Below are 21,960 nucleotides of genomic sequence, written 5' to 3'. Positions count from 1 at the left end.
CCACTAGAGTGGGAGGGCATCTGGGGGCCTGCCTGCTCCTTAGGCAGACTTAACAGCCATTCTTCCTGTCTTTTGCCCTAGTAGCCAAGAATTATGTCACCATTTCTTGAGCCTTTCTGGAGCTCTGCAGTGTCAAGTTGGATTGCTTCTCAATTTTTCCCACTCTCAGCTTAATATTCAGTTTTTTCAGGCCCCCTAAGTCTGTTGCTACTCATCCGCTTCCTTCCTAGCTCCAAAAATGTCGACCTTGTCTTCTCTTCTATGTTTTCTGGACTCAGTATCTTTTAAAAAATCACTTTTACTGTTGTTTTAATGAGACTTGTGATAAGGATACAATTAAATGTGTATATTCAGTTTATCATCTTTACCCAGATTCCCAAATTAACTTTGTGAGTGGCATATTTCTGGTTGAAATATACTGCGATATCAAATAAGACTTACTTTATCATTAACATTGGCTTTTAAAATGTGTCTACATAGAATATAGGTTAAAAGTAGTAATAGATATCATTTTTTAGATCTCTGACAATCATTTTAAAAGTTAATTTTAATTGACATACAGTGAATACATGCGTGTCCATCTTGTCTTAGGTTATTTGCTTTGTAAGTCAAGTACTGATAAATAAAAATCACAATTTTCACTTAGGACAGTTAAATAAAATCACTTGGGACAGTTCATTATCCTTTAATGAAATAAATCTACTTACAATTATAAACCTAATTTTTGATATGCCGCGTTTACTTATTATATGTTAATTACATACCAGTATGTATTTTCACTGCTAAAGTAATTGATGCTGTTATAATTAAGTGACTTATACGCTTCCTTACGTTTTCTAAAACCAATTTCTTCATAATCATCTCATGGCCATTACAATGAACCTACTTTAGAAAACAAGTGTTAAATTTAAGTAAGGTTATATAATCGGGGTGTGTGTTAAGTGAATGTCTAGCACAGTTCCTTCTAAAATTTTAGAATGTGAATTACAGTACTTCTTGACCTTTATGAAGTCAACAAAAGCATGCCTCCAGTTTTCACACTAAGATATAGCTAGCCAAGCACAGCTATCTGGTCCTTTTCTAGCTTCCAATGCAAATGCTTTAGAAAATATACACAAAGAAAAAAAAATTCTCATAGTAACATTTAAACCTAATAGGCTAACTTGGGCTTTTGCTATTATCTAAGAAGAATTTGACCAATTGTGGTGCCAATGGAAATAGATTTTTGAAAATAGGGACAGAAACAGTTGTTTCCATTAAAGGAAATGTTGTTAAGGAGTAAATTGGAGGGAGGCCTAGCCACCTCCACCCCAATCCCCAGTGATGGAACAGCTGAAAATCAGAAAGTCTACAGCAACCAAAACACTTGACTGCCACCACCCTCACTGTGGGGAGACAGCTTACTGTCTGTCTCTCTCTCTCAAATAAACATATAAATCTTTAAAAAATAAAAAAAGCTCATGACAGATATTCAGAAATATAATAGAAATGTAAAAAGATGGGGGGCGCCTGAGTGGCTCAGTGGGTTAAAGCCTCTGCCTTCGACTCAGGTCATGATCCCAGGGTCCTGGGATCAAGCCCCGCATCGGGCTCTCCGCTCTGTGGAGAGCCTGCTTTCTCCTCTCTCTCTGCCTGCCTCTCTGCCTACTTGTGATCTCTGTCAAATAAATAAATAAAATCTTAAAAAAAAAAAAAAAAAAAAAAAAAAAAAAAAGAAATGTAAAAAGATGAAATTCTTTTGAAAAATTACCCAAACAATTATATTATACAAATATATGAAATTTTGTCTGTCTCTTGGCTATCAGAATATACTGATTCTTTTTTTAAACCATATATCCAAACTCTAGGTCAAATGAGAAAACAATCTTCAAAAGGTCTTGAAAAGTCACAAAAGTATATTGAGTTGAGTAGTTTTATTTTAAAGTATTGTATTAAAAAGATTTCCAAAAGGCATCTTTTATTTTTTAAAAAATTTTTATTTAAATTCCAGTTAATATGCACTGTAGTAGTAGTTTCAGGTGTACAATATAGTGATTCAGATCTTACATACAACACTCAGTGCTCATCACTAGTGCCCTCCTTTATCCCCATCACCTATTTCACCCATCCCACCACCCACCATCCCTCCAGCAACCCTCAGTTTGTTCTCTCAGAGTCTGTTTCTTGGTTTGCCTGTCTCTTTTTCTTTCCCCTTGCTCATTTGTTTTATTTCTTGAATTCCACATATGAGTGAAAGTATATGGTGTTTGTCTCTGACTGACTTATTTCACGTAGCATAATACTGTCTCGCTCCATCCATGTCATTGCAAATGGCAAGGTGTCATTCTTTTTGATGGCTGAGTAATACTCTGTTGTGTATGTATATACCAGATCTTTATCCATTCATCAGTTGATAGACACTTGGACTGTTTCCATAATTTAGCTATGGTAGATAATGTTGCTGTAAACATTAAGGTGCATGTATCCTCTAGACTTAGTGTTTTTGTATTCTGTGGGTCAATACCTAGTAGTGCAATTGCTGGATCACAGGGTAGTTCTATTTTTAACTTTCTGAGGAACCTCCATAGTGTTTCCAGAGTGGTTGTACCAGTTTGCATTCTCACCTATAGTGCAAGAGGGTTCCTCTTTGCCTATGTCCTTACCAACACTTGTTTCTTGTGTTGTTGATATTAGCCATTCTGACAGGTGTGTCTTGGCTATCAGATTAAATATAGACTGATTCCTTTGTTTTTAAACCACAGTTCCAAATTCTGTAGGTAAAATGGGGGCAAAAAATCTTCAAAAGATCTTGAAAAGTCACAAAAGTCGTTGGAGTTAAGTAGTTTTATTTTTAAATATTGTATTGATTTTCAAAGGCTTCCAATAGGCCTCTTTTAAATGAAGATCTAACACTTTAGTTTTATTATATTATATCCTTTTTTTATTACTATTTTGAGTAGGCTCCATGCCGTGTGGAGCCCAATATAGGGCATGAACTCATGACCCTGGGATCAAGACCTGAGCAGAGAGTAAGAGTCGGACACTCAACTGACCGAGCCACCCAGGAGCCCTTAAATATGTTTTTTTTTTAATCCCCAAGTAATTTTTATCTGCAGCCAAGGTGAAAATAATTAAGAGGTACTTATGTTACCATGAAAAGTGAATCGTTTTTGCCACATTGTACTTTTTAAATATAAGTTTATGTATGCAGCCATCAAATAGCAAATAGTTTGTTTTAGAAACATCTGTAAATAAATGGACTAATTAACAACTTGGAACGTCTTGTAGAAAAATAATGCTTTAACACAATTAATCATACGATACAATTATGGGGGTAAAGATAATTCAGTTAGACTTTCTCCTAGTTCCAGTGTTGTGAGGCTGGCCATACACAGAATTTCCTCCATCAGTAAAGTTTCCTTCTAGAATCATCCCCCTTTCTGCACCTTACTCCTGCCTCTTTGTTCCGCAGACGGTGTTTACCCAGGGCCTTCAGGCAGTCCTGCACCCTGGCACTCAGCCAGCCCTTTCTTCCCCCCAAGTGTCCTGTGACCTGTCACTCATCCCTCTCCACTCACCCAAATGCGAACTTCAGTTCTCTAGGTGAGGTTGATTGCACATGCTTTTGAAGGGAAGAAATTTGATATCCCAGGTTCATTTTCAGTCACGACAGAGATTTATTCTTCCTGGGGTTTTTTCCTACCAGTCTTTGCTTCTCAAGAACACTGTGTTATCCCGTGTGGCATAAAGGCTGGTTCTTACTGTTTGAATGATTATTGTAGGTTCAAAGTATGCTGTTGAGCCCAGAATATAAAACTACAAGTTGCCTATAAAAGTGTGTATTTTAGCTAAACAATGACATTTTTCATGTTCTGTGTCCGTTGCAGTCTTGCCTGTCACCTGGACAAAGGAGCATATCCTGGAGTAGCTCAGTTAGTTCATTTGTGGAAATAGCAAGATAGGATTGCATGTGTGAAGGTAGATGGAATGGTGGTACCTCTGTGCCAGTCCTTAGAATACTTTACGTGGGAAACATGATGGGCCAAGACTTTGGGAGCACTTAGGGAAAGAAGAAGGTAGAGTGACCATTTATTTTTTATTCATTTATTTGTTTTTGGGTAGAGTGACAATTTAGTGTTAAAAGCGCATTCAAGGGGCAGCTGGGTGGCTCCGTCGGTTGAGCGTCTGACTCTTGGTTTCGGCTCAGGTCACAATCTCAGCCTGGTGGGATCTGAGCCCCTATCAGGCTCTTTACTCAGCAGGGTGTCTGCTTGAGATTCTCTCACTCTCCCTGGGCCCCTCCCAGGAAATTCTGTGTGATTCTTTTATAAGGGAACTGTTTTTCTCGCAAGTACTTATTATCCTAAATGAATCAATAGTACCTTAAACAGTATAAAAAAGTGAACTGTGAATTCTCAGCCAGTATAGGTGGAGAGAGTTATTTTGGACGAAGAGGTCATTCTTTCCTGAATTCTGCTCCCGGGAACAATTCCCATAAGCAGATCCTGCTTTTTACATCTTCTTTCCAACACTCCCTTTTAAATTAATTATCACCTAGTTTTTAAATATTTTTGCACTTTTGCCTTCTCTCAAGTTCCTCAGACTGCTGGGGTTAAGGATAAGATACATGGGGCTTCTGTGATACACAGTCACTGGGGAAGACCAAGGAAGTAGGGTGACAGAGGCTTCCATTTCCAGGTACAGTCCTTCAGACCTACAGGCTAATTAATCCGTGAGGTCTTTGGCAGTGATGCGTGGGATCTGCAGGTAAGCCGTGTTGCAGCAGCTTCACCATCTGAAAGTATAATCCCCAGACATCTGAGTTTGGGGGAGCTGTACAAAGTTAAGATATTCTTAAATGGGGCAGTGGGGGAAGAAGGACCCCAAAGTTGAGGAAGCCCAAATCAATTCTAGCCTCATGTATTCACCCTAAACACATGCCCCCTTTTTAAAAAAAGAACTCTTTTCAGCCATGGTCTCTATTCACTTTGGATTGAACTTCAACTAGCTTATTTTCAAGCATGCTTCTAACTTGGCACAGCTGTGGGAAAAATCCCATAACTGAGCCATCTGGGTTGGATAAAAGAGGGAGTTTTTCTATTGATTTCTCACATTTTGTTCCTTTTTGTTTTTAGTGGGGAAAAATTATTATGAAGTAACCAAATTATTGCATAATGTTAATGACACGGGAGAAATCTTTTCAACTCTATACTATTGCTAAAGAATTCTATATTAGAAGGTCTCTGTTGTCTCTGAAATGTGGTGTAGAATGAATGTTTTGGGTGAATTGACTTGAGTGAATAATAATGGTCAGAAAATAAAGTTCTCTTTGGGTGGTCTGAAATTCAGCAGTGTTTATTTCTTTTTAGATTCAGCAAAAAAAATTTTTTTTCCTGTGAAGCATATTTTAGCATTTTATGATCTGGATTTACTTAGTGTGGTTATAATTGAAATCATTAGGCATATGTAATTTTTCATTTTTTCTTAAAGACCAGCATTAATTGCTTTATGATTCAAAGAATCTGGAATTATGAAATGTTGGAAAATTATTTATTCTCTGATAAATCTGAGAACAACTTTGACAGAATAGACTGTTTTGTATGTTATGAACTGCTGTTTGCAGTCCGGAGTTACTTGTTTGTTACTTGTTTGTTACTTGTTTGAGTCTTGCATCAATCCAGACCTTAGAATTAAGAAACTAAATTTCTGTTATTTATTTATTTATTTAAGACAGAGCAAGAGTGTGTGTGCAGGAGCAGGGTGGTGGCAGGGGCGTGCTCAGGAAGCAGACTCCCGGCTGAGCGGGGAGCCTGATGCAGGACTTGATCCGAGGATCATGGCCTGAGCCAAAGGCAGCCCCTTAACAGACTGAGCCCCCAAAATTAAGGAACTATTAAGCAAAAGTCTTCCTCTGCTCTTGCTTTACCTGATCCAAGGTGCTAGGTGCTGGCAACATGATAGTGGACAGGATGGTTTCTGTCCTTGTTGGTTGTTAGAGACTAAGCAGCAGGGGTAGGTGTTATATAAACCATTGCTAAGAAAGGATGGTGCACAGAGATTATACATGACCTTTAGAGGGGCGGGAGTTAATTAGGGAAGGCTTTCCTTTGGAAGTGAAGAAACTTCATTCCTGCTAGGCGAATAAATAATATATACTATTTAATAAGTGCTCGCTTCGGCAGCACATATACTATTTAATAAAACATTAGTAGTTACATGGTGGGCAAACATTCTGTTGGTTTTCACCAAACCTTATTCTTTTATGTCCTCTTTTACTAATCCCTCCTACGAAATCTTCTTGGTGGTAGGAATACCTTGACATCAGGTTTATGCCTATTTCATGTAGAAGGGCTTTGTTGCTAAAAGGCCCTGAGTAATATCTATCAAATTAATATACCACATAATTTTTCTTTTTATCATGCAAGTGTAATTATACACCGAGATCATTTAACATGTGTTAATGTTAATATCACTGTTGTTATAATATCACACTGGTCCTAACACAGAATAAGTTATAAAGATACAATTTAAGAAAAAAAAATTGGGGACATCTAAGTAACTGCCTTCGGGTCTCTGGGTTCTCTGGGTCCTGGTATTGAGTCCTACATTGGACTCCCTGCTCAGCAGGGAGCCTTGCTTCTCCCTCTTCCACTCTCCCTGCTTGTGCTCTCTCTCTCTCTCTCTGTCAAATAAGTAAATAAAATCTTTAAAAAAAAGGAAAGAAATTATTTTTTCTTTCAATAGGCACCACACCCAGCATGAGCCCTACACAGGGCTTGAACTCATGACCCTGACATCAAGACCTAAGCTGGGCTTAACTGACTGACCCACCCAGACACCCCAATATATTTTAATTCATATGGCATTACTGCTATTACCAAGACTCATAAATCTATAGCAACATGCCTCCTTCCACAAGAACATGATATTCCCCTGTATATTTGGGGCCTGTGCATTGCTCTCAATTTCTGTGATGGAATCAGAAGGATGGTTTCACGGTTGCTTCACTTTTTGTTTGCTTTATTTGTTTGAAGATTTCAATCAATTTCATTGTCTAAGGATATAAATCATAAAAACTTGTTTTCTTAAAAATGTTAAAAGATCATGAAATGAGGCCTACTTTTCTTTTGCAATCAAGGTTAGGTAAATGCATACCTATTAAATGGAGCATGGTCTTTTGATAGTAAATTTAGCCTATGGGTATATTCATTTTACAGTATTCACTCAAGCTTAAAATATCCTCTAATTCCTCTGAGAAAGTAAAGCTAAGAACACCATCACATGACTGTCTGGGTTTCTGAAATGCTAAGGCTTTGTAAAAGCCTTATGGATTTTGAGTAATAATAAAGCAGGTGCTGGCTTGTTAAATAAGCTAATCTGATCCATGCACTATAGAAACTAGAATGTAATTTTAGATACTATGGTTTCATATCACAGATGAGTCCATAATCTCCAAAAGAACTTGCTTAATTATAAAAGTATATTTTCTTGGAATATAAATTCATTTTGATATTTAAATGATTTTAAGATTCTGTTTGAGGAATCTTTTACTTATAAATGTTGTATTTTAAATTAAAATATTCATATTTCTCTAGTCACAAAAAATACAGTACATAAAGCATTCCAAGATTTATTTATTTTTTCTTTTGTAAAGATTTTATTGACTTATTTGACAGAGAGAGAGCACAGGAGGGGGAGCAGCAGGGAGAGGGAGAAGCAGGCTCACCAAGCAGAGTGCCCAATGCAGGACTCAATCCCAGGACCCTGAGATTACGACCTGTGCTGAGGGCAGACAGACACATAACAACTGAGCCACCCAAGTGCCCTGCTTTCCAAGATTTAAATATAATTGCCAGTTCATTGTGACCACTTTCAAAAGAGGTTATTATTAAATAATTAGGAAGAATGGAAATTACAGTCCTGTATATAAATTAGCCTAGTTCTTTAATTCTTTTAATAAATATCTTTGAGAATGTCTTTTGTTCCGGGTACCATAGGAGGCATCAGGTATATGCTTGGGAAACAAGACAAAGCAAAGTGAGCATCAAATAACATTTTTTAAGTAGTATTCCCACTGACTTCTATGTACTTTATACTTTGGATACCTTGGCCTCCCACTCAGACTATACCCACTTTAAAACTTTATGCATCTTTCTAACTAGCTCACTTATCTGATTTATTGGCCTCATGAAAATAGAAGGGGATTGCCAAAGAAGCCATACAGACTTTCAGTGCAGATGAGAATGAACACATTCACAGAGATAGAACCACATTTGCCAAGAGATCACAAAAATAGTTTAAAATAGCATTTCTCTGGCCGTTCCCCAATCTGCTGCATGAGAACATCAGTGCTTCCCGTCTTCCAGAATCTGCTGAGAGTCCCCTGAAGGGGTCTTACCCAGAGTTTCTTAACATGGTAGTCCTCTTCTCCATTCAGATCACTGTTGTGGTATCACCTTCACCACCGATCAGGACATCAGCCATGCCACACATGGCATCCGGTGGCACTGGGACTGATGCTTCTTCCTTCATTCTGGAACCTTTGCTACCACAGCCTTGCCCTAGCATAACCTTTCATGTCAGGGTAGGCAAAGCTACTATAATTATAGTGTCTAATAAAAATGCAACAGCTGAAGCAATATAGAAATGTATTTCTCTCTCATATGTAACAGTCCAGGTTAGGTGTTCATTTTGGCAACAAAGTCTCCTCATGCCATCCTTCAGAACTGGACCTCTACCCACCTTCAGTACATGGCTTCCAGCATTGCCCTGCTCCCTGCCTTCCCAGGCCACAGGAAGGAGGAAGAGCCTGTGGGGAAGATATACCCACTTCTCAAGAGCCTCACCTCCCATCCTGCTGGGGAGAACTGGATGTGTGGCCCCACCTACCTGCAAAGGGGGGGGGGGGCTCCACAGCCACCCTTCTGCTGTTGGGCTGCTTTACAGAGAGCAACCTGTCACCTCCCGTCTCTCTCTTGTTTTGCTGTCCTCAACCTGGACCCCGGGCAGCCTCCTGGATCTAACCTCCAGAGCAGCTGAGGCCATCCTTTGTCTCATAATCTATATAACATCTCCCTAGGCTGCTGCTTTTCCAATCCAGATGAACAGCTTGTCTAAACTTTACTACTGTCCTCCAACCCACCCTCCTTCCCACTCACACCCAGCCTGAAAGGATGACCTGCCCTCCTCCTCTGGAGTAAAGATCGAGGTCCCTGGCTCTGGTCTTATTCCCAACACAGCCGGTCTTCTCTTCCATCCCAGAGGAGCATGCCTCTCTCCTGCTTTCTCAAGCCCACTCTTCTTCATAATCTAATTCTTGTCTTTCTCATGTGGGATCTTGTTCCATTAAGTATCCCTGCTTTCTCTTCATTTGGATCTTCTTATCTTGCTGATAGAATTTTCAACCCTTGAGAGTGTAAACCTGCTTTCTTTTTGCTTCATGCTTCTTCCCCCACCCTTTTAAAACCAGATCTCTTAAAGGACTGGTTGATGCTCACCCGTCCTGCTACATCTCCTCTTGAGTGTCTGGCCTTTTGCAGTTCTTAAAGAAAGGAGCTCGCTGAGCTGTGCACAGCCCATATTCATTCAGCAACTCAATATGTGTTTATGGAACTCGGTCAAGGCCAGGCACAGGGAATTCAGCAGTGAACAAAATAAAAGTCTTTCTCCTCTAGGCGTTTACATTCTAGTAGGGAAAGGCCAAAAAAATTTTAAAAAGTTAAACATTTGCTAGATATGTGATATGTTTCTAAAGAGAAAAATGAGTCAGGATAAGGGAGCTAAGAGGACATCGATATTTTCAAAAACCTCTCGGGTAAATATTCGAGCAGAGACTCGAAGCAAGTGAGAAAGGGATCCATATGGATAACTGGGGAAAGAGCATTTCAGACCAAAAAATAAGTAAATAAATAAACAAGGAAAGCATGTACAGGATATACTCCTGAGGCAGGAGTATATCTGCGCACACAAGGGGCAGTGAAAGGGCCAAGGTGATGAGCAGAACAGGGCAACAAGGAGGAGCAGGTGAGGCCAGAGAGGTAGTGGGTGCCGGATCCACACGGTCGTGTAGGCCGTGGTAAGAATTCTGATGGAGCCCTAAGAGGAGTTTGAGCAGAGGAATGATGTGATTTGGCTTCCGTTTTAAGGAGAGCCTCAGACTGCTCTATGCAGAATTGACCCAGGAAAGCAGAGTGATTGGTTAGGATGCTGTTGGAATCATGCAGACAGGAGATCGTGGTCATCTGGGCTGGGGAGGCATCTGTGGAAGTGGTGAGAAGAGACTTCCATTCTGGGTGGATCAAAGAGATGGCAGGTGAGGCAGTGCTCGGACCTTTCATGGGCCCTTCCAGTGGAATTTTCCCTCCACATTTCTCCACTTTGCTTATGGCCCGGGAGGCTGATTCATAAGGACTGCATCACCTCTGGCTTCCCTTTGGGTTTGGCCCATGAGAGGCTTCTGCAGAAGATCAGAAGGCAGGATGAGCATGAGGTCAGAGCGTTGTCCTCCAGCGTCCTCCCTTCTTCCCCTGCCACCGCGGGTTGACTGTGACCGTCTGCCTGAGGCTACAGCTCCCCCCTACAGCTGCCCTCTCTGGATTCCAGGAAACTTCCCTGCCCTCCCCTCTCCCTTCACATCTAGGGGTAATGCCAGCTCCTACTGTTGCTAACTCCAGGGTGCACCGGGATCCTTTTACTGGGTTTCCTGAACCTTGCTCACAACTTTATAAATAGTCCCTTTAGTAAGCTTTCTCAGATTCTTATGCTCTTGACTCACACTGGAAGCTAGGACACATAATGTAGTAAAAACAGCAGAACATTTTTTTTTTAAATCACAGTTTTTTATTCATTTTTCCCCAGTAAAATGTTAAGTCCTTGAGGACAGAAGCTATCCTGTTCGTGTTTCTATTCTTATAACATAAAGTAAGTAGGGTGTGCTGTCATTGTACCTGTAAGTGTTATATGTAATGATGCCCCCTGAGTCCTTAAGAATTATCTAAATTATGTTTGATAGGAAAGATTTAGCAAAGTAGGGTGTGTATGCCCGTCTTAGCGCTTATCGGTATAAGCTTCACCTTGTTGGATCCAAGTTCAGGGACCAAAGAGAGACTTTTTTAAGAAAGAGTTAGGTACAGCGTTCTTATTACTCGTTGTTTGTGTGGAGATATCCAGACAGTGGTTTGCTGATTTTGCTAGTTGTTTCTGAACTGGAAAGATACTGTATACTATTTGTTTCCACTTCCCTAGGAACACAATTTTTTTTGCCCAAGAACATAAATTTTTAACAAATGAAGTTGATGCCAGTATCCTCTCCTCTCCCCCGCCACCGCACCCCGGCAACTTAAAAGGAGGTTGTAATTTATTAAGGTTACCAGTTAAGTTATTAACTTATATTTGTGTAACATTTTAAAGGTGATTATATTCAGTTATATACATTCACAGATTATCAGTGTAATTATTTTCCTACCAATTTTTGGTTTTATTTTTGCATTTTGTTATTGATGTTTTCTTTTGACCTAAAGAATCTTTTATCTTTAATCTTCACACATTTTAATTATACTTCTATAGTTTTGTGACTTGGTCTCCCCTCCCCTTTTTTTTTAGATTTTATTTATTTATTTGACAGCGAGAGTGGGGACACAAGCAGGGGGAGTGGGAGAAGGAAAAGCAGGCTTACCACTGAGCAGGGAGCCCAATGCAGGGCTCCATCCCAGGACCCTGGGATCATGACCTGAGTCAAAGGCAGTTGCTCAACAACTGAGCTACCCAGGTGCCCCTTTTTTCCCCTTTTGACCTTGACTTCTTTCTTGTTATTTCTTTGAAGCAAAACCTTAAGCACTAGGCTGTGTGGCCTTGAGGTACAGTTTTAACAGAAGCTTTGCTGAGTAATCATTTGGTATAAAATCCCAACCAAATCCATTAATAGAAAAAAGAAAGCAGTATCTTTTCAAGGTTAACTTTCTTTGTGGTCACTCCCGCGAATAACACATACTCATTACATTCATTTAATTATTATTGCCTGCCTGTTATAATTTAAGGTCCATATTTCTGGTAAAGACAACCAAAAAAATCCTTAAATTTAAGAACAGATTATGAAGGAATTTACTCATTAAAAACAAATTCCTATATAGTGGAGTTTCGCTTATATAAAATTGTTGTCAGTACTCCAGGAAAATGTCCAGGAATACCCTCTTAGTTGGATAGTTGGTTGTGTATTAATTAAAATGGCAACGGGGCACCTGGGTGGCTTAGTCGTTAAGCGTCTGCCTTCGGCTCAGGTCGTGATCTCAGGGTCCTGGGATCGGCCCTGCATCGGACTCCCTGCTCAGCGAGGAGCCTGCTTCTCTCTCTGCCTTTCCCCTGGCTTGCGCTCTCTCTCTTCCAAATAAATAATAAAAATCTTTTAAAAAAATAAAATAATAAAATGGCAATAGCATGGCCTTCTTCTTTTTCTCCTTTTTAAATTTTTAACACTACTAAATACTCTCACAACCTCAATAAATACATGGGAATTTTTAAAGAGATAAACATGGGGCACCTGAGTGGCTCAGTTGGTTAAGCATCTGCCTTCGGCTCAGGTCATGACCCCGGGTCCGGGGATCAAGTCCAGCACTAGGCTCCCTGCTCAGTGAGGAGTTTACTTCTCCCTTTTCCCCATCCCTGCTTGTGCTCACTCTTTCTCTCTCTGTGTCAAATAAATAAATAAAATCCTTTAAAAAAAAAAATAAAGAGGTAAACATTACATTCTTTAAAGCACTTTTATTTTGTGAGGTTTAAAATTAATTTAATAACTTCATTTGGAAACTGAATAAGCCCTCGAAATCTGTTGGACATGTATCTGCTCATTCCCTGGAAAACTAGTCATTCAGGGTATCACCAGTCACTCTGTGTATAGTCTCCGTTACCTCTCCTCTACTCTGCTAACCAGCAAGTGACACTACTTGTGAAGTTGTTATCCATTTGGAAATTCACGACTATAACGGTGGTGGGAAATAGTGAAATAATGAAAAGTAACAAGCACTGACTTAAATAATTTTACCTTTCTGAAAGTTTCCTGAATTTTCTATGAGACAGACAACCAAATTTAAACCTCCACCTTCCTGGGAAAGATGATAGTCACACTGAAATCCCTGTGTTGAGTACAAGGAGAGGGACAGGGACTGACAAGAGGGGTCTGAAGGCCACCCCCTGTTCACTGAGAAGATGTCGTGTTCACGTCAGGGAAGCCTGTGCCTCCTCCGGCCGTCTCTTAGCTCACTGGCCTTGTGCACGTTATTTATTTTGGCCTCAAGGTAGTAAGAGTCTGGGGCGCCTGGGTGGCTCAGTGGGTTAAAGCCTCTGCCTTCAGCTCAGGTCATGATTTCAGGGTCCTGGGATAGAGCCCCGCATTGGGCTCTCTGCTCAGCGGGGAGCCTGCTCCCCCCTCTCTCTCTGCCTGCCTCTCTGCCTACTTGTGATCTGTCTGTCAAATAAATAAATAAAATCTTAAAAAAAAAAAAAAAAGTAGTAAGAGTCTACTGTATTATTTGTTTTTAAGCTCTGCCCAGGGAGCTCTCGGGGTTCTTGGCATCTCCTCCAGAGTCCCACCGTGGGCAGAATGTGAGACCCAGTGGGAGCGCTTCTCTCTGTGACTGTCTCTCAGTTTTTCTCAGTAAAGGGTTGTGTCACTTCTAAGATCCCTCCTAACTGTAGAAAAACTCATTATTCTGCTTGCAGTCTCTTTTCTTCATTTCTTTCTTGGGAGAGGCTTTAGTCAGTCAGATTGAAAACTAACCCTCTGGATACAGTTGAGAGGGAAAAGTGCTGAGTTCGTGTTTAGAGCCGGAGGCTGGGTGAATGAACTTGGGGAAGAGTATCACTTTCCTTTAAAAAGGGAGGGGTGGGAAAAAATACACATAGGATGTGAGCCCTGGAAGAAAATCCCCATATTTGGACAAAAGTTTGGAATTGGCAGCACTGAGCGATTTATGAGAGAACTCATGAAAAGTAAAAAAAACTTACTAAAGAGTACATTTGGGCTGTTCTGTTCTTTTTAAATTTGAGATGATCATTGTAAATCAGTTGCCTTGTATTTCTCCTATAGATAATATACTCTATTATTTGCTTTGGGCAAATTTTTTAAGCTTTCGGGAGTCTATAAATTATAGCAAATTGGTATTATTTCTATTTCATGATACATTGCTTCAAAAGTTATTCATGGCTGTTTTTAATTGAATTGTCCATGTAAAGAGAAAAGCATAAAAGCCACTTGAATTATAGTTTCTATTGTCTGTGGAATACCCAAACAAGCTTCTATAGGAAAACTAATAGTTGAGTCAATTTTCTAGCTATTTATAGAGACCTTTTTTTTTTTTTTTTTTTTGGTCATCCCGTTGGGATAAGAAACAAAGGAAGTAGCGGTTATTCTTGGATCTCACATTTACCAAATCCTCACATATTCTATCTCTACATAGTATAATTAATAGCACCAGATCTGGGGTCAGGCAGAATGGATTCAAATTCTGGCTAAGTGACCTTGAACAAGTCATTTTACCTCTCTGTCACTGTTTCCTTACCTATAGTGGAAATAATTATGTTTCCTTCCTTGTATATTGTTGTGGAGAGTGAATGATTTAATATGTGATACACTCAGTACAATCCCTAGCCCATGGTTGGCATGGTTTTGTGTATTAGCCATTATTATAATATTGAGCAAAAGATCAGAGCTTGTAATCCTTAATGAAAATCCAGCCTGTGATAAGAGAGTCTCCGTGCTCAGGTAATTAGAAAAGTATAGTTGAGTAAGTGAGTTTAGGAAAAATTAATCTGGTAGCATTCTATGAAAGGATTGATACAGAGAGACACTGGAGTCTCAGGGACCGGTTAGGATGCTATATTCCAGGCAAGAGGTAGAAATGTCCTGAACTACTGTCTCAGTCCATTCAGACTCTGTAACAAAATTACCGTAGACTGGGTAGCTTATAAACAACAGAAATTTATTTCTCACTGTCCTGGAGGCTAGAAGTCCAAGATGAAGGCAAGTACCAGCTGGTGTCTGGTGAGACCCACTTCTTGGTTCATAGATGGCCATTTTCTCTATTTGGTGGAAGGGAAGAGAGATCTCTTTGAAGGCCCTTTTAGAAGAACACTAACACTCCATTTATGAGAGAAGCTCCACCCTCCTGACCTCATCACCTCTCAAAGGTCCCACCTCCTAATACACATTTAGGGTTAGGAGTTCGGCATACAAATTTGAGGGGAAGGACGCAAATATTCACTCTATTGCAATGACCATTGTGTTGTTTGTTGTTTTTTTGTTTGTTTTTTTTTCATTGTGTTGTTGATAGAAGAAGGAAATGATGTGTGAGAGGTTACAGGTGTACAAGGAGCTTTAGGGGAAAAGAATAACTAACTGACTTTCAAACTGGGTCACTGGCTTTATGAATTTAACAAACCCAGGATCGTTCTTTGGTTCCTCAACAGTTTCTATATATTGAGAATTAAGGAATGCAAAATTTAAAAGACTAATAAAGATTAAAGGTGATCATATCATATTATGTTGTTACTATATAATAAATAGCTAATCATCATCATAAAGAAGCGTATAGATAAGAATAAGATCTTTTAAAGAACTTGGCTCCACTTAGGAAAAATTAACCTATTGTTCTGATTCTTTCAAATTCCTGTATTATATTGTGTCAGGACTTGAGGTTTGTTATTCTTCAATTCTCGTCTTCTATCCCAAGACTGTTGATGTAAGGATATGAGGAACACAGACATAAAGCTGTTGAGAATTAAACCATCACCTTCTGCATTTGATCCAGCCTGCTGTATATCTAAAAATATATATGTAATTATTGAGAGTTGCAGATAATCTTAGTCTGTTATTTCATAAGCATTTTTATTATTTCCAGGTCCGATGGATGATGTACTGGATTGTTTTTGCTCTGTATACTGTGATTGAAACAGTAGCAGATCAAACAGTTGCTTGGTAAGTTCTAGCACTGAAAAGGGCCAGACTATAGACTCCTTATCAGGTGTCCCAAGTTCTTACCCTACTCTTGCTGGTAACCAAGTGAATTGGATCAAGTTCCCTAATTATCCAGTGTTTCATTTTCATCTGGCTTCCGTGTAAGAACATTACTTTCCTTGCAGGACTCCCCCACTCATGATAAGGGCAGTTCATTCTTCTCCCATGGGTTGCTCTCTGCCTACATCCCACACAGGTCCCAGTATCTTGAAATAGAAAAACTTGGTTGTCATTATCCTTCTTCCACATGATGACTTCAGGCTATTTTTCTTTATCACTTCCTAAATGACTCCCCCTTTGAAGCCCACAGCATCTGGTTCTAGCACTCCCTCCCCATCCTTAAAACTCTCAACTACAAACATTCAGACTGGATGACGTCAGCATCCACGTGGACACCCACTCACCACCAGCTCCTTGGCTGCTCTGTTCCAAATAGCTGAGACAAAATTAAAGCATGTTTATATCCTTAAGGATTTAACATTTTACCAAGAAGTAATACCAAGTGGAACAACTTGAATCTCCTTGTGCCATATTTCACTGGTGCATTTCCGTCTAAACTTTACCATCACTTGGAGAGGTCCTCCTTTTAAAATCTTTAAACCTAATACTTTGTGTCTTTACCTGGGCTCCCAAAGGCAGCCCCCCAGAGCATCAGCCGGGTGCCCATATAGGTATCGGTTTGAACCTCCCCATTCCCTTTACTCACTGCCTCCATGCCCTCCTGCTTCTGTTTCAAACATTTGCTGTTCTCTCCTTAAACTGTCTTCCTGGCTTTGCTCTTCTCATCATACTCTCACAGCACATTAGGTCACGTTGGATTGCTAGAAAAAAATAGAGAAGTCACAGGCTTAAATGTTCTTAACAAGTTGCCCTCATTCATGAACTTCTCTGTGTCTGCACCCATCTTTCTCTTCTGATTTGAAACCTAAGTAGTCCTTCCTCATTCATTTACCTGTTTGGTGTTTGATGTAGAGTTTTGGGGGGGGGGGTTTTATTTGGTTTTAAGGGGCAGAACAATTTCAAACCATGCTAGGTCTCTTAAGTTTTGAGGTTCTCTTTTTCAAGACCTCATTTTTTTCCTGATTGCAGATGTAGCATGTATACATTAGTAAAAAGCAAGTGATGTAGAAAAAGTTTACCAGGAACAGTGGAAGTCCAGAAACTGCTCTGTAATTGCACCAGGCAAAGACCCTTTGTTGACTACACAGCAGTCATTCCTTACTGCCCTGTACCCCTCTGCCTTGTCAGGAGAGCCCAAATTTGTTCAGATGTCACATATCTTAATAGTTCCCAAGGATGCTAGTCCCCTACAGTATATTAGTTCACTTTTGCTGTGGCAATTGACAACCCTTTTAACCACAGTGAGTTAGAAAAACAAACACATATTTCTTGCTCAAGTCATTTAAGGGCAGAAGGTTGGCTGCAGCGTTGCTGGGCTCAGCTCAGTTTTAAGTGTCTTCTTGTTTGAGGACCAAGGCTGAAGAAGCAGCTGTTCCCGTGGCAGACAGCAAAAATTCAAAGCAAGATGCCAGGGTGAGGAAGTCAAGGGGCATTTGAAGCTTTTGCATGCATGTGATATGTCAGACTGACGTGAAGTTGGCCAAAGCAAGTCACATGCCTACACCCACAGTCATTGCTCGAGGAAGTACACTCCGCCTACGGGGAGAGAGAGCACTGCAAAGTCCCATAGAAAGGGGAATGCGTTGGTGGATAACGCTAATTCCCAGTCTACCACATGGGAATTCCGCTCCCCTTACAAGTGAAGGATTGGCTGCCCAGCGTTGCAGTTCCAGCCAAATGAGATTGGAAGGGAAGTTCTCAGGGGCGTCTGAGAAAGAGAAGGAGATGTGTTCATGGCATAACTTTGTGCCCTTGGAGCATGTAAAACTGAGTCCTGGTGAGCAGAGAGATGTCAGGTACCGCGACCTGTGGAAGGGTTGGGCGTGCCCCTCACCACCCTGGGTAGATGCTATTAATGTTCTCTCTGGACCACTACAGTCCGTTGGCATCTTGCCTATGGTCTCTTCAACAGAAGAATCTTGTACTAGAAGTTCCTGGTTCTCTGCAGGACAATCTAACCCTCTTTGGTTAGAACTCATTTATAGTTAATGAAATTAAGTCAATTCAAATATAGTTCTTTCATTAATTGCTCACTTTTACATGTGAAGACTTAACTCAGTGATTGAACTTTCTTAAAATTTTGTGTGCGTTCATGAGTGTGTGCATACGTGATTTCTTCCTTGTAGTTTAGTTTCACCAACAGTTTTTTTGAAATTTTTTCTTGTTAGGTTCCCCCTGTACTATGAGCTTAAGATTGCCTTTGTTGTGTGGCTGCTCTCTCCCTATACCAAAGGAGCAAGTTTAATATATAGAAAATTCCTTCATCCACTTCTGTCTTCCAAGGAAAGGGTAAGATATATAAATTATTTCTACAAATCGCTTGTTAGAAATGTACATCATGGCATGGTTTACGTTATAAAACGAGTGAAACTGTCATTTCATGGGCGGGGGAAGGTCCTCATTTTTGGCTTCTTGACACTATTGTCACACCAAGTTTCTATCTGTGAGTCTGTTTGTTTCTCCCCAGGAGATCGATGACTATATTGTACAAGCCAAGGAGCGGGGCTACGAGACAGTGGTCAACTTCGGGCGACAAGGGTTGGCTTTCGCAGCCACTGCTGCTGTCACTGCAGCCGTGAAGGTAACTGTTTAGTTACGTGTTTTATCCGGTGTCACATTAAAGCCAATGGAAAAGTCAGGTGGCTCTTTATTCCAGATCATTATAAAATTTTGGCAGAATTTTGCTTTCTGCTTTTTTTTGTAATGCAGGAAAGAACAAGTGGATAATTTAAAAAACACTTTAATGCATGTTTTTTATAACTACTCAATATTTTGGAAGTCTTAATTGATCACAAAATGAGAGCTAGCTAATATAGAAAGGCATACCTAAAGATGTCATTTTGTCATAATTTTCCTACTTTATAACCTTAAAGTAAGGTTGAGTAAATCACCTCTAGTAAAGATGACAATTCTTTCTTTCCCTGTCTCTGGTGTCCCCCTCTTTCTGTCTGTCTCTCTCTCCTCCCCCTCGATGGCAATATCTTGATAGGATTTCTGGCTTACTCCTGCACCCCTACTTCAACCAATTTGAGGTAACTGATTATTCAAAATAAGGCATGAAAAATTCTGTTCTTAAAACTTGAGATTTTACTCAGCTAGTTACTAATGTCATGTGTCATGTTTTGCAAGTGAAGTTATCAAATGTGTGCCTTCTGTGAAAACTCGCATTATGGCGTTTGGATTTCTTTGCATGTAGTTTTTTATGTGATTTATTTTAAATACCGTAGCATAATTGATTTTGGTGTGTAGTATATGGAAAGAAAATGGGCTTCAGATCCAGAAAATGCTGAGTGTGACTTTCTAAATAACTGTTGGTGATTTACTTACCTCTGTGTTCACTGGTTGCTTCATGTATAAAATGGGGGTAACATACCTATCTGTGAGAGCATATACAAAAGCATAGTGCTTGCCAAAATATAGTAGGACTCCACTGAACATTAATATCAACGTCTCTCCCTCTCTCTCCAGTGAAAATTTGGGTTTGTTGCTATTAAGTTAAATTGAGATTAAGTAATATTCCAGCTTTTGAGTTAGGCTTTTTCAACTCGGTTATCTTGAACCAAAATACCAGTGCTGTGGGAATAAATATTCTAATTAAGTGGTGATTCTATATAATAACAATGGTGAAGGGGTGTCGAATGTTCAATGGGGTTTCCAGAATGATCCTTAATTTTTCAGAGTGATCTTTAGCTCAAGTACAAGTAATATGATCAACAGATTTAAAAATCAAAATTATACTCAAATTATATACCCAGAAGTGTTGCATTAAGAATTAAGTAGAAACTTACTAACTCTGCAGCCCTAGCCATATAAGACAACTATCTTTTTTTTTTTTTTTTTTTTTTTTTTTAAAGATTTTATTTATTTATTTGACAGACAGATCACAAGCAGACAGAGAGGCAGGCAGAGAGAGAAGGGAGGAAGCAGGCTCCCCGCTGAGCAGAGAGCCCGATGCGGGGCTCGATCCCAGGACGCCGGGATCACGACCTGAGCCGAAGGCAGAGGCTTTAACCCACTGAGCCACCCAGGCGCCCCTAAGACAACTATCTTATTCACGATTATTAACTGTCAGCACTGTGGTGAAGTACAGTTTACCCATTACTTGGCTTTTAAAAGCTTTTTCTTTTATTAGTATAGATATAAACAGATACTGAAATAGTGAAATTTTCATCTTATTGAAGGACTGTTTTCCATTTTAAAAGTTCATTTGCTTTTTATTTCTTGCTTAATGGAAATACATGCTTGATTTCCACATGTACTGAAAAAGAGCATCTAAGAGATCTAATATTCAACAACTAGGAATTCTACAAGTGATCACAGATGTGGTTATCAAAGAAATAATAGAGTAATACTTCCCAAAACTGAAGGACATGAACCTCTAGATTGAAAAGGCCCACAGAGTACCTAGCACAATGTATGAAAAAAAAAAGACCAACTGGGAGAAAGGTCACTGGAATATTCCAAAACACCAGAAAGAAGGAAAAAAATTTTAAGGATTCCAAAGATAAAAAGTATGTCACATTCAGATGATCGAGAATCAGAATAGCAATTAAATTTCTAAATAGTGACAATGAAAGCTTGAAGACTGAAGAGTAATACCATCCATGATACCACAATCATTTTCACCCTTAGATTCTATAACAGTCAAGCTCTCAGTCATGTGTGAGCCTAGAAAATAAATCTTCTTCTTCTTTTTTTGTTTTTGAGGCATGCAAAGTCACAAAATTGGCTTCGTGTGTGTTCTTTGTCAGGGTACTGTGCTCTGCCAAAATTAGGGACTAATCCATGGAAAAGGAAACCCACAGGATCTAGGAGACAGGGAGTCCAACACAGAAGGAAGGTGACAGGACTTCTTCCCAGGATAAACAGGCAGAATGTGCAAGTCCAGAGTACAGCAGGCCAGGATGGGATGTGATGGGTTCAGGGTGCCAGGACAGGGGTCTCAGGGAAAAGTACAGGGAGAAGAGTATCTAATAGGTTTAATCCCCTGCAGGAATGATACTTAAACCGGTCAGCACATGCTCCAACCAGTCAACCAGAAGACACACTAGACACCATGAAGAATGCGCTAGAGGCAATGTTAAGACCAAGGGCATAGGACAACTAATCAAATGAATACTTAAAAATGGGATATTGTTAGCTCTGGAAAAGAAAGTTATATAGGAAAGGAAATATAATAATGGAGTATGACTCGGCCCAGCAGCAAACAGCATGCACGTCATAATCATGAGAATACAGACTGTAGATCAAACAGCTGTGATTTTGCTCTATCAGAAAGGTGGGGGAAGGAGAGGAGGTGGAAGAGAAAGAAAACCCTCACCTGCCAGATAGGAAAGTAGAGGGTTTAAAATGGTGCCAGCAAGAAGATGGACAGAAGAACAAGAAAGCCTATTGCTTTTGTTACAAAATTTAACTTTATTCGACTTCACAAATGAAGTGCCATTGACCCTTGAACAATCAAGGCTATCAACTTGTTGGATCCAATTATATACCAATTTTTTTCAGTAAATACAGTATAGTACTGTGTATATGTATTTTCTCTTCCTTAATAAGATTTTCTCAGTAACATTTTCTTTTTTCTAGCTTACTTTATTGTAAAAGGACAGTATATAATACATATGACCTACAAAGTACATGTTAATCAACTGTTATCAGTGTGACTTACAGTCACCAATCGGTAGGCTATTAGTTAAATCTCAAGGGAGTCAAAACTTAGACACAGATTTTTTTACTGCCCAGTGAGTTGATGCCCGTAACCCCCACATTGATCAAGGGTCAACTGGTACAGGTCTTAAACCATCACCCCCCCCCCAAGAAGATGCTTTCTGAATTTTACATATTTAAAAGCATCATTC

General features: G+C 39.7%; 1 protein-coding gene across 2 annotated transcripts in view; it reads left to right on the top strand.

Annotated features, from left to right (window-relative positions):
- REEP3 (receptor accessory protein 3) overlaps positions 1–21,960 on the top strand; it is a 98,072-nt gene that overhangs the window by 54,210 nt on the left and 21,902 nt on the right. For both annotated transcript variants that reach the window (XM_080822680.1, XM_080822679.1), the window contains exons 3-5: positions 15,870–15,946; positions 18,274–18,394; positions 18,573–18,686. In XM_080822680.1, the coding sequence (XP_080678806.1) occupies positions 15,870–15,946; positions 18,274–18,394; positions 18,573–18,686 (312 nt within the window). The remainder of the gene's footprint in view (positions 1–15,869; positions 15,947–18,273; positions 18,395–18,572; positions 18,687–21,960) is intronic.

The sequence above is a fragment of the Martes martes genome (genome assembly GCF_963455335.1).
Source record: "Martes martes genome assembly, chromosome: 14".
NCBI lineage: Eukaryota > Metazoa > Chordata > Mammalia > Carnivora > Mustelidae > Martes > Martes martes.
The sequence above is the reverse complement of the archived record's forward strand: the minus strand, read 5'-3'. Positions and strand labels throughout refer to the sequence as shown.